At 41.7% G+C, this 15291-nt stretch overlaps 1 protein-coding gene across 1 annotated transcript in view; it reads left to right on the plus strand.

Moving 5' to 3' along the window:
- The window catches only part of col5a1 (procollagen, type V, alpha 1), a 76626-nt gene that overhangs the window by 8018 nt on the left and 53317 nt on the right, over positions 1-15291 (plus strand). Inside the window, exons 2-4 of the mRNA XM_040000100.1 lie at positions 7618-7785; positions 13465-13678; positions 14021-14183. Of these exons, the coding sequence (XP_039856034.1) occupies positions 7618-7785; positions 13465-13678; positions 14021-14183 (545 nt within the window). The remainder of the gene's footprint in view (positions 1-7617; positions 7786-13464; positions 13679-14020; positions 14184-15291) is intronic.

Here is a 15291-nt window from a genome sequence, read left to right on the forward strand (position 1 = left end):
TATTTTAAATGAATGTCAGATTTATTTGATCAAAACCACAGGAACAAATGCAGTGGATATGTAAACAAAACGATCCCGGGCTTCTCATCTCCTCCTCTCCTCCTATCTTCCCTGCTGCTTTATCCTTGTGCAGCTTTTTCAGCTGGTCACTGGGTCAGTGTCCTGAAATGTCTGGGACTGAAGCTGGCGGATAAAATGAAACTGATACTGGCATGTGAAGTCATTTACAGACTAAACACTGGCCTTTGTTGCCTTTGGAAGTTGTTGCCTAAGAAAACATTTTCTTATGATCTAGTCATTAACTAGATGTACTGTGTATTGCTACTTGGGTTGCACTGATTGTTAAATTCAATACCGATGCCAGTGTTTAAACGAGCAATGTGGGTGATACCTGAAACCAATTAATTTTTTTTCTTTTCTCAAGCTTTTGTTTTTGTGCTCATTTATTCTCTCTCTCTCTCTGGACATGTTTTAAAGTTTTTCCAGCTCATTTAGTTTGTGCAAAGGTAATGCAATACAACAAATAAACTTCCACCAATGACATGAATAAATTCCATCTTTCTCTTTCTTTTCTTTTCTTTTCTTTTTTGTCAGCAGCGCAAATATCAGTTGATGCCAATATTGGGTTCATACTTTGGTTCATCCCTACTTGGATCTTTGTAAAGTACAACCCTGCTGAGGACATGATGGTTGCTATTGCTAATGCTAACAGTAGCAAAGGCATCTAGACTTGTAACTTGAGCTGAAATGCAGCAGACACATTTCAAATGGTAAAATGTTTACTTTTACCATGGTATAGGTTTTTCCAAGGAAAATGGTATAGGTTTCCAGTTTGTTTCACTCTTCTTACAGTTTCATGACCAGTTGCTGAGTAGTTTGCCAGTGTTTGCAGAAAAGTCACTGTCTTCCATGTAATCAGTTGGCAACTGCAGCAACCTGCTAACAATCAAAGCATAGAGGTTTTTGGTGCAGCACCAAATACCTCTTTGTTGTCACTTTTACTCTAGCAATTACCAGAAACTCGAGACCAAAATGTCACAAATGGGTGACATTTTTTATGACACTGTCCGTTTGTGAGATTTCTTACCTCCTTGATATTCGATGAACAACTTAAGTGGTATTATTGCAAAGTGGAAGTGTTTAGAAACCACAGTAGTTCAACCACAAAGTGGCAGACCATATAAAGTTGGGTCACGTAGTGCTGACCCACATGGTGTATAATAGTCACCAACACTCCGCTGACTCAGTACTTGCAAAGTCCGAGACCTCTGGCATTAACTTCATCAACAATACTGTATGCTGGGAGCTTCATGACGTGAGTTTGTATGGCTGAAAAGTTCCTGTCGGTGTAATGTGTTGTGGCCCTGTGATTCTCTTTATATAGTTTACGCTAACAGGGACTTTCACATTCACTTGGTATTCAGTGTAGGTGTTTTTTTAAGGTGATTTCAATGCTTTGCCACAACTTAAAACTTTGTCTGAGCCTCACTGCAGCGCATGTAGAGAAGTGTGATTGGCAAGAAACCAGTCTAGTTATAGTTTACGAGTTAATTAAAGTTGTGGAGATGATTACCATCTTGGGTACTGGCATCCCATTCCGGTATGTGCTTGCATTAGTTTACACATGCATCTGCAGTAACATGTGCCCATGCAGTGTGTATAATGTGCTCAGTCTAGCATGAGCATAATGCCTACAGTATGATTCTCATTTCTGATCACATGAAACCCAGAAGCAACAACTGAAGGTCAGCGCTGATGGAGGTGTGTTCTTTTTTTTCCTTCATGCTCTGGATCTAATATGCTGTACATTTGCAGGAGTTCATATCTTAAGACAACATCTGCAAACTTAATAAAAGGTTTGTTACTTTTATGGGATTAAATGTGAACCATTAACGGGGAAAGAAAAAGGATGGCAAAAAATCTCAAATAATTTGTACTGATTAGGCATTTTCTGTCAGGATCTAAGCCAGTTTTAAGATAAATCTTTCCGCTTCAGATTGTAAAGCAAAGTGTTTTGCTGAAGGACAAATATGGAATAATAACAATAAATGTTTAAATGAGGTGTTGCAGAAGGGTAAGTTACAAAAGTAAGTTGGTGAACTAGATAATATCCACCCGCATGAGTCATGCCAGTCCAAATATATCTTATGTGTAAAACCCCTGAGGCTACTTGGTTGTGTGTTTTGTTGGTTATGAATTCTGCTTTCAATTTTGAACTGTAGGAATGCCTTACATCGCCCTATTTTTAAAGTTACATAGTCTTGCTTTAAGTAATTAAAGCCAGGACCCTAATTGTAACCTGCTGTACTCACAGTGTGGCTCCAGCTTCACAACACTTGGCTTCAAGTTTTATAACAGAATCAGGTGAAATAAAAAAAGACTCCCAGACCCTCCCCATCTGTGATGCGCACTAGGAGGGGGAAGTCTCTCTTTGGGCATTCTTGTTTTTGACTGTGCTGATTTCCAAGAGGAGCCAGGGTCCTCTTTATGACTGCTAATTACTCCTTGTCCTCAGCGCCAGGTCAAGCATGTGCCTGGAGAGTTAGGCCTCACTTCAGGAAGGGCTGGAGGAGGAGGCAGTGAAAGAGGGAAGAATGTTAATCCACCCCACCACCATGAAAAAGTCCTAATTCAGTGGTCCGGCACCCCTCCTCCTGTCAAATGAAATGCTGCTGTCTGGAGTCGCTGAGTGTTGTCACAGAGACTCTGTGTGTGTACACGTATGTGTGCGTTAGTGGAAGTAGACGGTAGATGGATGTTTAGGGGAATGGGATCCACCACAGTCCTGGCACGGAGCCGAATGTGGATTAAGAATGTGGCACTCGAGCTACTGTTCACATAAAGAGAGAAAATCTGAAATAAAAAAGGAGTAGTTAGGTAGGGAGGGGAAGATTTATAAAAGAGCTTTCTGCCAACTTCTTTGTATAACAGTTTGTTGCAATGTAATGTTTCACCACACCTTTCAAATTAACTCAGACTTTATGAATTCATTACACTTTATTCCACTGTGACGACCTGTGCTTGACAAACAAAACCATAAACTGCTTTTTTTAGCATGTCACATCAAAGATCAAAGTAATTTGGTGGCTAATATATGTAATGTACAGGGTTTTTTCTTTGTACATGGATGGGGACGCACTAACTGTAGGATTACAGCCACTCTCAAAAACCAACAGAAAGAAAAATTTTGTGTTCAGGTCGTAGTTTTCATTACTGAGAAAAGATCCATTAATTTCACAGTCTTGCTAATACCACCCGATGTTCTGAGTGGTGGCAGTGCAGGTTTACTTTTCATGCAGGATTCATGTGGCATTGCTTATTTCACATCTTGAATGGTGCTTCAGTATTTAATGGAAGCATGCGCAGGTAACATGAGAAGTATAATGTTTTTATTTACACTGAAGGAGTTCCTGTAGAGTACTAGAGCTTAAGGAATGCCATTTACCATATTTGTGTCACATCCACTTGCATGAAAGCAGTAAAAACAACAACAAAAGTGCTACAGCAGATCCATTGGGTGAGCAAATGTACACAAGACCGTGTCATGTAAACAGTTTTCTGTGTATGTATGGAGAGCCAGCGTCTTGGACGTGAGGGGCTGTGGTCTGGGAGAAAATTATTTTTAGCATCCAGCACCTCAGGTGTTGGTCTCTTGAGGGATCTGCCATGCTAAGTGGGTAAACATCTCAGGTTAACAAGGTGGGATTGAGAGCCATACCTGTGGTTTAGGATGTGGTCAGAAAGGTCGACTGCCTGTGACAGAAATCTGTAAATGAAAGTGCGTATGTGTTAACGGATGATGGAAACATAGGCGATAATGTTGGTGTTTGTGCTCTGAAGTGCCCGAAAAGATTGCTTTATTGAAAGGGACGCGCTTTTGGCTGATTCTCAAATGGGTTTTTCAATAGGGCTTTTATTTTATAGCTGATATATTATGCTTTCCTTTAGTCTACCCCCTTCTCTTTTAATCCTATTGGCAGGCTCCACCTTGGCTCACCTCCAGGTGACCGATCCCTGAGGTTGCTTTAAGGACCAGGCGCATCCATAACCTCACCTGAAAACCAAAAGGATTTTATATGAGGATAAAAGAATAATATAAGAAATTGACTTATGGATGCTCTGAAGTGGATATGAAAGAATGCTGTCCTGATGCTCCCTTCCAATTTGCTAATCCACGCTGACATTTGATCATGTCAGTGTGGATTAGCAAAAGCAACACTCCTTGGAAAGGGTCGCTGGGTGCTCCTTACAAACATCCTCCTTTTTTTCTCCCCTTAGTACTGACCTGGATGTTATTACTAACTTGTTATTGAGTATTAATCTGAGTTTAAGTGGCTGTAGCACAAAAATATTTGCTCTAACTTGTCAGTATTTGTCTGTGACTTAATAAAATGGCTTGTTGGAAACATCTCATAAGTGGAGGTAGTGTATCTGTTTGTGTTCATACTTCATACAAAATGATAAAAAGGGGTTGTGTTAAATTACCCCTACGGTCTAGAAGCACAGACTAAAAAATCAGGCTTTTTTTTTTTTTATCAGTGAGTTAAAGTTGAACTTAGTGTTTTTACCTGTCACCACCAGAGTCTGCAGCAGTGGGGAATAGCAAGGTTGTGTCCAAATAAGGAAACGGGGACAGTGTGTGATAGAAGGAGATTACATGAAGATGTATGAGGAGGTGAGATGGAAAAGGGAGGTTGTGGCTTGCTGGTTGAAACAGTCTGAGAATCAAAGACACCACAGTACGCCACCACCTGAGCATTACTATTGGATTGCAACACTGTGTACTGACTTTATGACCACACTACTAAGCTGCATCATTTAGACAGTGGTCACTGTGTCAGCTGTGAGATAGTTATTTCCATCCCTTGTATGGACCGCCTCTGTGCAGTTATCAATTGATCTGTCTCCCAGTGAGCGCTGTTAGATGTTGGCAGGTTAAAGGGAATGACTGTTGGGGCAAAGAAGTCTGCTGGGGAACTTTTGGGGTTGTTTTAAGAAAGAGCAAAAGCAGAGATATTTGCATTTTGTGGTCCCTCTCAAAAATTGTAGCAAATAACAAAAATGTTTCTGTGATTCTATGCTTAATGCATCAGCCTTATAAATAATCTTCCTGTGTGGTTAATAATGGATTAGAGAGGCTTCAGATGGATATTTTGATGAATAGATTGTGCTTGCTAATACCATTTAAGAAGTGTGAAGATACAGGGTAAGTTGTTTTTTCGGCCAAACATTTCTCACATTATCAATTGAGGAATGACACAGATATTAAAAGCAAATGCATACTTTAAATGAGTTAAAGTATTCTAAACTTTTTCAACTCTGGAGGGTGACCAATGTATCAGCAGGCTGATATTATCTAATTGCCAGTCTGTTGGTATCTGTTTTTATAACAGTTGCTAAATGAAAAATAAAAATGAAATCAAGAGATAGGAGAAACACCCTTCAACCATGTTATGAGTGTTAGCGTTGCATAGTTTGTCCACCAGAGGGCACTGCACCCTCCCTGTTTGTATTGCAAAACTCTGCCACAAACACAACAAGCAGCTAACCTGAACAGAGTCGAGTAACACAAAGGGTAAATCAATATCTACACATAATGAATTTTATGGAAATCTGTTCACGTGTTTGAAAAAATAAAATCAGTGGATATTTTGAAACATATTGGCCTTAAAAATCAGTCTATATGATGATAGGTGGACCAAGTTTTCACAGGCTTCGTTCGCCTTGTGCCGCGTGACTCCTTCAGTAGGAATAGGCTCTTCTGACCTTTTGTTCATGAAGCAATAATGATGTAGAACACGAATGCGGATTAGTAATCTATCAATGAGGAAATTTGTACAAGAAGCACATTTCCATTAGTGTGATATATCATTACTCTGCTGCTGAGCTCTGAAAGTAAGCCTCATTAGGTGAACCTCTGTCATCATGACTGAATGATAGACATTTTCTGGCTGCTGCGTGAGCTGCTGCTTCATTGTGAGCTGATGACAGACGAAGCCCTTTGTGTTTAGACCCTTCACCCGCGCAGAGGCTCTGTCATCCTGTGGGTTTGGACTGACAGGAATATAAGAGTAGTTATCTTTTTGACATACTCACAGGCTTGACTTGTTGGGGTTTTAAACAGATGGGTGCAGTGGGTGTAAAAGAGCTGCTATCACAAATCCCTTAACCACTTTTGCCTAATATGACCCCAGCACAACAGCACAGTGTAACTCGGACACGTCTCGAATCGTACAATTTTCTTGCCTTTACAAAGTAATATCTGAACTGGAAACAGATGCTTCAGCATTTTTGCTTTGTGTTCATTGCCAACCTGATGTTTTAGTAAAACAAGCAAACAAATAAAAACAGTATGATTTTTATTTTACTAATTGTAGCCTTAGACATCAGCAGCCCTCTTTAGCTAGTTCTTTGTATAAGATAATGTTGGAAACATGCAATCAAATCTTCGAGGATGAGGAGGAAGTTTTTCTTTTACAAAGCCTGCACAGCTGCAGAGGAACACGTGCATCCAAAGTACTCTTAACTGAAAACCTCTGTTTAGGACGCCCCCCTCCCCCCCTTTTTTCTTTTTAATTGATCTGCTCTGAACGTGAGTCATGTGTAATGACATCCAGCTGGAGGTTGCTGCAGGGCAATGGAGAATGCACTCAAAGACTATTTAGAGATGCCTGTTCACCTTTCTTAGCAGCCCTTTCACTCTTAGATGGATGGGACCATTGAACATTTTTTTAAACAGTGTGTGTGGTCTTTGTAGATCGAAAAAGACACAGCTTTACCTGTGTGTGGGCGTGTTTTTAATCTTGTCTAGTGGGTTGGCCCTTGGTATTCACATAACAATACAAAAATGCTTTCTTTTTTTCTTTCCTAACTCTACTGCCATAAACCCCCCCTGTTGTCCTTTTTTTAGATTGTCTTTTCAAAAATGAGGACAGCCCTTGATCCTCAGTCATTATGTGACCGTCCCTATAGTCGTGACCCTGTGTGCTATTGTCCAGAACCTTTCTTGGGCAATGCTTGGTACTAATGTGTGTCATTGGGTAGCTTGCTATCTGTGCATCTGGCTGCAGGAACAGCTGTTTGTCCTGGGTGGTTTTGGCATGTGACAGTGCGGTCCAGGGTCAAACCTCGTGTCACATTGTTCTGACCTAGTGTACTTCTGTGGTGGCCTGGTTACAGCTTGGACGACCGGCTTGAGAGTGTGCTAATTGCATGGTTGTGGTCTAAGGGAGGCAGCGGTAGATTTAACATAGCAGGGAAAGAGATGGAAGGATGGGTTTTGGTGCAGCTGAAACCAGTGATCATGGGTGATCTATAAATGGGCATGTCTCTGTTTAGCGCCTAAATGGATAACAGAAATCTTCACTGAACCACAACAGTGGAGTCTCCTGCTGAGTAACTAGTGCTTCTAAGTCAGCAAAGGACAGAAAATAGATTGAATGTGCCATAATTAAGGCTTGCTTAATATGCAGAAGTTTGGAGTTGCACAAACTCTGCAGTGGCATTGTTTTAGCAATGCGCTGGCCTTCATAGAGACTAGCCAAATGCTCCGAAGTTAAGTTTGTTGAATATGAATCTAATGTCCTTTTTGTGTGTTTCTCTCTCTCTTCTCTGCAGTGGAACCAGCAGACCTCTTGAAGATTTTAGATTTTCACAGTTTACCCGAAGGTGTTACGAAAACAACGGGATTGTGCTCACATAGAAGGTCATCACAAGGACCCGATGTGGCTTACAGAGTATCCAAAGATGCCCAGCTCAGTGCCCCCACCAAACAGCTGTACCCAGGTGAGTATATGACTCAAGGAACTTTTCATGCTGCACATGTTCAACTAAGAAGTAATTTAAGAACTTGCAATGAAGAATTTCTCCTCTTTCAAACATGAAACACATCACAATATAATAACGCCAAATCACGTCAGCAATCACCTCAAGGTGCTCTATATCGTAACGCAAACACCGTACAATTATAGAGAGAAAACCCCTAGAATCAGACAACCCCCTATGAGCAAACACTCGGTGACAGTGAGAAGGAAAAACTCCTTTTTAGCAGGAAGAAACCTTTTTCTGCTTAAAGACATTTTCCCAGGTTTTAAAGTTAAAGTCTTGCCATCTGTTTGGCTTTCGTGACCTTTAATCCTACTTCACATTAAACTCCAAATATAACGTCTTAACTTGGCTGGATAGCATTTTGCATTTGCTCCCGTCTAGCCTGTTCCTTTCTCCCCCTCCAGGTTCGCAGTTTTGTCCGTTAGCATAAGCTGATAATTTATCTCGACTCTACCTTTAACTTCTAGGTTTTAAAATGGCTGTGCCTGCTGTTTAATCTTTAAGTCCCCTGCAAACATGTTGACATCTTGCTAATGCATGTCCAAGTGCATCTGTATTTTTTACTGAAACAAATTGCCTACCACATGTGGACACTTTTAGCAAATGTTGGTAAAAGAACGATAATGAAAGTGCACATCAGATGCATTGCCCTGTAATATTTAATGTCGCAGCAGGAGGAGCTGGGTGATGAAAAAGCAGCGAAAATATGGTTGGTGGATGGGAGGGAAGCCTGGGGTTCCACTTTTCTGTGTTCTATCATGCTGACGTGGCTTTGAGTTACTGCTATATACTGTGCTGCAGTGCTTCTTTCCTTTCTCCCCTCCCTCTCCAGCGCTCTTTCCTTGCTCTTCTCCCTCCTTCTCTCATTTTTTCCCTCAAGCGTCATCGCTTCTCCCTCTATCATTTCTCCTAGACTGCTTCTGCCTCGCAGTGTTTTCTTCCTTTGTCTTTGCTGTATTTTTTTTCCCCATAAAACATAAATTAAAAAACCCACAGTTTCATGACCCAGACAACCAATTTCTGAAAATGATTGTGATTGTTGCCTTTCCTTTGGCTTACAGATATAAAAAGCCGGTGAGGTCTAGATATAGCAACAAGAGAGAAATAATATCCCTTCCTGTGCGCTAAGCTTCCACAAAGTTTAGATTGGATGGCAACTCCATTCGCGGTCTTCTAAGATGCTACATTGGCCTTGGTGGATCTTTGATCCGTGGCATAACTCGTCCTAGGGGCTTAATGTAGAGCTGCAAGGCTCCTGTGGGCTGCATGCTCTTACATGCCCTCCAATCAAACAAATACTGTTCACTTTGATGCTTTATGACAGCATGTCCCCATATGAGTCTCTGTTTAGACACACATGCTGTAATTACACACATGCTACGCTGGATCATCCAAAATAACAGTCTATATAAAACAAACCAACTGGAGGAATTCACAACAGGCACCGCACAGTCTTAAGGTGCAAACAGACTAACTAGCTGTCTTTGGCTTGAAGGCTTTAAAATTCACTCGCAGTGTTTGTGATGTGGCCCTCTCTTGCCTTTATGGTACAAGAACATAGAGCTAATATATTCCAGAAGGCAGTTGAGGTCATTTTATCCGGTTCTTTTTCCCCTCTTTAACTAAGTTTGCTACTTTAGTCTGGAGGTACAGTTTGAGTTATGACTTCAGTCTGGAGGTACAGTTTGCTTTAATTATTGAAAAGGTACAAAAAAGTCACATATAGAAAATAAAGGCATACAAATACAATTGTTTTGCTTTACAATAATGGTATTGAAACAAAAGCACAGTAGCACCGGCTAAGATCACACCGCCTTGTGACCCCATAGCCACAGACAGCTTGTGATGATGTGTTGGAAAAGAGCAAGTGCAGACATGCACTCATTAGGCAAACATGTGGAAGAGATGATTCATTTGAAACTTCTGAGGCACTCTGAACAGAAGAGACCTTTCTTACCTTTATTAAGTGAAGGAGCTGGGAAGAAACTGGGTAATAAAACTGCCTCTCTCTTAAACTACAACCCATCAAGAACAAATAAGCATCTGAGAATTCATTGCAATGGAAATTGCAGTAAATCCCAATCTGGGCATTTTAATTTTGTCCATTTGGAACATTTTTTTCTTTACCTTCTGCGTATGTTGTGCGCCATCATAAACAATAGCCATCAAACACCAAAGGAAGAAAGACTCAGCAAATCCTGGGTTCTCTGAATGGGGTTAGCTGTAACTTAGCCTGCAAACCTGTGGTCACAACTGCTTTAGCTAGACGGCACCGACCACAGATGGCCAGGGGCTTCTGCTACAGCTTAACTCACAAGCTGTAAAAGCAATCATGGTTCTGTTGTGTGCCAGCATCCCTCAAGAGTGATATGTTGCATTCAGTGCCACATGCTACATATATAGTGGCATTTAATTTCAAGCAAAACTAGGTTGTAATCGTGTTTACTACTATTTATTTGGAAGATTTTGTAGAATTCATGGATGGACAATTAATTCTCCATGAGAAACAGGGAGTCTGCTGTGGAGAGCTGCAAAAATAAGCCTATAAAGAGTTTATAGAATAACTCCAAGCTCATTGGTGTGGCCGTCCACAACAGTCATAGTTTCTCATGTGGGCCCTTGGGAAAATTGCCTATCTCAGACTTAGATGTACGACATGATCTTTGAGGGCAAGCTCAATGACTCCAGAGTAAGACAGTAATAACATGTCATATCACAGCTAAAATGTTTCTTTTATTATTAGTGTTTTCTTAAGTTGTACAGTGGGAGCTGTTTACATTAGAGCCACTTACTGTTATGTTAAGTCACTTCACTGTTTCTTCCTATTGCTAGGTGCACTCCTTTGCAAACAGACAGCTTTGCAAGGCAGTTGTTGTCTCTGCAGCAATATGCAGTCCCACAGGAATGCAGCTTGTCTCATACAGAAGAAGAGAGTTGGACACAGTGATGACTGAATGACCAATTACAGGACACAAAGCTTTCTACCCCATTACCTGCGTGTATGCACTCTAACAGATGGCAGACATCATCAGAGAAAGTGCCGCCATAACCGGGTCCCATGCTGACGTTTTGTGCATTCTCTGAGGCTCTGTAAGTTTTGTTGAGGAAGAATACTCAGGCGTACACGTCACATACCTGTAGCATGATATCACAGGACAAGACATTCCCTCTGCCCTTTCCAACGTGACGAATAAAAGATAGCTACAAACTCTTCAGCAAAATCTGGAGTAAAATGCTGGATTTAGTCTGGCTAGCTGGAGGCGTCTTTCCCGTGACCTTTTTTGGCCTGACACTGGTGGCTGAGATGCCAGAGTAAACTCTCGGGACTGTTGGCACCCCAGCCTTTCCATTCCTACCATGTTGGCACAGACACACACTGACAACACGAACACACACGAGGTATGAGGTATCTCTCATCTGGTGGCCTGGAGCAGCAGGTTGAGAAACACATTCTGGGGGGGGGTTAGATTTTCTCATGCTGGGGTTGGGTCGTTATCGTCCCAGCAGGGCAGATACTGTAGGACGATGCTTTGCAATTTGCTGCTTACACTTCACAGAACACCCACTCATTTTCCCGTGTGCTCTGGTTTCCCTTTCACCCCTTAGTTGACCCTTCACTTCTGAACAAACAGCCTTCACCAAACCACTGCTGAATCACTGCCTGAGTGTCTGACGTGGCTATTGTGCAAGACAGATGCAGCACTAAATTTCCTTAATTGTGTTTCTTTGTTCTGGTATTTCCCACTTGCATTGTTTATATCATAGTGCTTTAATTTCATGTTCACTATGCAACCAGCCAAAGATTTGTGGATCTGTCTTCCTTACAAAACGCTAACATCTCAGGAGCTTTTTTTTGAAGAGCTGCCTTCCTGTTGCTTGTCTGTGTTCTGTCTCTCCTTTTTCTCTGCTTTACACCGTCCCGCTGAAGCATCTGTCAATTAAAGCAATGTTTTTCATATGATGCCAAGCAGAATTCCTGAGGGAGCTCACTGCCAAGGCATGTGCTCTCCGCATGATGCGATCTGATGCCTAGCGTTTAATGAAGGAATGATAGAAAAAGGCAGGAAGACAAGACAGGAAGGCAAACAGACGTCCAGATGCTGACAAGGCTGAAGGCCGATGAAAAAAAAGAAGAAAGCGAACGAGTGGCGGTAGCAAAATTCAGAATCGGTTGACTACCAAGTAGAAATGACATACGTATACGAGTATTTGCTGAAACAAATATTCTGAGCTAAGGTGGCGGTGGGGATCTGAAGGACACTACAAGGCAGACTGCTTCGTCCTTAAATAAGCTATTCATTTTCGTGTTTGCTGTGTGCTCATGTGACCACCAGAGGTCGCCTGTGTAAACAGCGACTTCTTAAAACCCATGAAAACTGCTTTGCAGTTGAAGGTTAGACTAAAAAATTGGCTTCTCTTCTCTTCTCTTCTCGTCTCTTCTCGTCTCGTCTCGTCTCGTCTCGTCTCTAACCCGACTGAGGTCCTCTTTTTTTTCTCCACATTGTCTGATTGGCTAGTATTACCAAAGTTTCCCCAGTTTAGTTTAGCAGTGTCTTCATATTCTGAATATGGTGGCTGGGTAAGGGGCTTTACCAGCGTAGCCACTGTAGCCACAAACCCTGCCTTTCTTTTCCGGTTGTCTGGAAATCTCTGCTCCACACATGCTAAAGACTGGAGATTACAACTGGAATTCAAGTGGTTTCTTTGCTTATGTTCAGTATAATCCAGATAACAGTGGTGGCTTTAATACACTCTGGTTGCCTCCTGTTCTGAAAGGTCATCTGTGTTCCCAAATGTAGTCAGACCTCTGCATTAGCACTATCTGGGAAGCAACAGTCTGCACAGACAGTTGGCAAGCCTCCTCCTTTTTGGAGGTCCTAAGAACACCCCACTACAGGAATTTGTCTGGCAGATGTTTTCCACACTGAAGCAAAATGCAGGAACTTGTGAGGCTTCTCAAAGGAGCCGAGCAGACGGAGGCCAACACATCCTCTTTATATTTTTTTCTGTGTTTAAATACCACTATACTGCTGGTATTTCCATTTCCAGGCAATGTGTCTTTCATTATTTCTGCTGTAAAAATGTGTTGCTCCTCTCCAGCCCTTCATTGGTGTCTCGGCGTCTGCTAGACCCATCAGCTGTGGCAGAGGAGAGAAGCGGAGAGGAGGAGTTTGAAGGATAGTTTGACGAAGTCTCTGGGGATCACATGCTTTTGTCATTAATGCTTTTCATTCTGCGCTGCGCTGGAATCGATCCACTTTTTTCCCTCCCGCTAACTTTCGTTTTACCGGCCAACCCGTTCAGATGAATCCTATCCGGTTATATTTTGGGCACTCAAAAATTTCTGGTGTTTCCGTTTGGTGCGCAAAACCAAATCTTTGATTCCACCAATTTAAATGATATTTGTTAGTTTTTGTTCGATTTCCATTAGAAGCATCAGTAAAAAATAACCACACTCCCGTTAGACATCAAAGAACGCAGTCAGTCTCCTAAAATAACACAACGACTACAACCTTGCAAAAGCAAACCTCATACTTCATTCCTCTTACGATGATGAATGGTTACGGCTGCTTATAAGTCTCCAAAAAAAAAAAAATGCTTTTCTCTTTCTATCCAACCCACCATTTGTCCTGCCAGGTGATGTCTTCCCTGAGGACTTTTCCATCATGGCCACAGTGAAGCCTAAGAAGGGCAGCCAGTCCTTCCTGTTGTCTCTGTACAATGAACAGGGCATCCAGCAGCTTGGTCTAGAAGTGGGCCGCTCTCCAGTCTTCCTGTATGAGGACCACACAGGCAGACCCAGCCCTGAGGACTACCCCCTCTTCAGAGGAGTCAACCTAGCCGACGGAAAGTAAGTGCAGTCTTTCACCTCACTTGTACAAAACGCTTAAAAAGAGTGTCAGGCTCTACTTTTAAAACAATTTTAAATCATTCTATTAGAGTGGACCCTCACGATGATGGTAGGCTTTGACAGCAGTTTTGTTTAATTTTAGAAGTTTGGAAGCAACTTTTTGTCACTCTCAACCTTAAGTGTCATTGACTGCGTAACCTCACTACGCTACTAACAACTAGGATTAGAGATTGTATTTCACTTTGGAAGACAGAGATGGATAGATTTGAATTCAAATGGACAAACACAAAAAGAGGCCTGTAATCCAGTAAGTGTGTGAATTGACTGTACCTCCCATTCCAGGTGGCATCGAGTGGCCATCAGCGTGCACAAGCAGACCATCACCCTCATTCTGGACTGTAAAAAGAAGACCACACAGAAGTTACTCCGAAGTCCCCAACCAGTCATTGATACCAAAGGAATTATAGTGTTTGGAACAAGAATACTTGATGAAGAAGTCTTTGAGGTAGGCGTTAAACTCTAACTTTTAATCCGAGCTTTGTATATAGTATAATTTGGCAAATTTGATGGGTCATTTGGGACTGTTTGCTTCATGGACTGCTGGCTTGCCATTTATTCCAGGTTCAAATTAGCTACATCTTTTGCTGTTTTCATGTTGAAAGGCTGTATGAAAATGAAAAAACAAAACAAACAAACAGTGCCTTTAAACAGATGATTTAGGCCCATTTCTATATAATCAGAATCGTCCTTTTTAATTACAGCACAGACACATGTGGCTGTGGTGCCAATGGTGGTCATCCCCAGTCCCAAATTATTTTGAAATACTGCTCGAAATTGGGGACTGTGGGAGAGGCCGCATCCTCTATAGAGATATTTGGCTTGCCCTAGTCCACCAGCATCTGATCCTCCTGCCACCCACTCTTTCACACGCACACAATCGTAAATCAGACTTAATTTAAGGTACCACATATCCCACATCGTCCGCAAAAGAACTTTGTGTCCTGCAGTTCCCTTCTGCTGCCAGCTGTGCTGCATTTTCTTGCTGCTCAGTTCATCCTCTTTTGCTGTTTTAAAGTGTTGCCTTATTGTAGCTAAATCTATAATCAAGCTGTTATAGTTCTCTTTGCGGCTTCACGTCTGGATTCTTTGTTTAAAAGGGCTATGACACTTTGCTTTACAGAGGTTTTTCCACAGGCAGCTACTTGTTTCAGTTATTAGAATAAGAGCTTTATTCCTTCCACCCCTTCTCTTCCGTTTATGCTTAATAAAGATAGGGAGTCAAAAGATTATGATAATCTGACTGGTGAGAAGAAGCTTTTTGTGCTTTATAATACCTGCAAGTCTCTGATATGGCTTAAAAAAGTGTTTGTGCACTATGAATTCATTTGGACAGTTCCTGTAAGAGAGCTTTTGTTGGGTTCCTGTAACAAGTTTTTGTCTGAATATGTGTGTCTCTTAAACCTGACCCCTGTGTTTGTGAGGAACACAGACACACACACAGACACACCAAAATATTCTGAGAGGCACAAAGAATAGTGTTGTCTTTGTCCCTTTGGAGTTGTGCTTGTTTAAAAGAGGGGATTAGTCTGCGAGGCCAAAGCCCTCAATAATAA

This window comes from Simochromis diagramma, unplaced genomic scaffold (genome assembly GCF_900408965.1).
Source record: "Simochromis diagramma unplaced genomic scaffold, fSimDia1.1 OVJJ01000596.1, whole genome shotgun sequence".
In the NCBI taxonomy this organism is placed as follows: Eukaryota; Metazoa; Chordata; class Actinopteri; order Cichliformes; family Cichlidae; genus Simochromis; species Simochromis diagramma.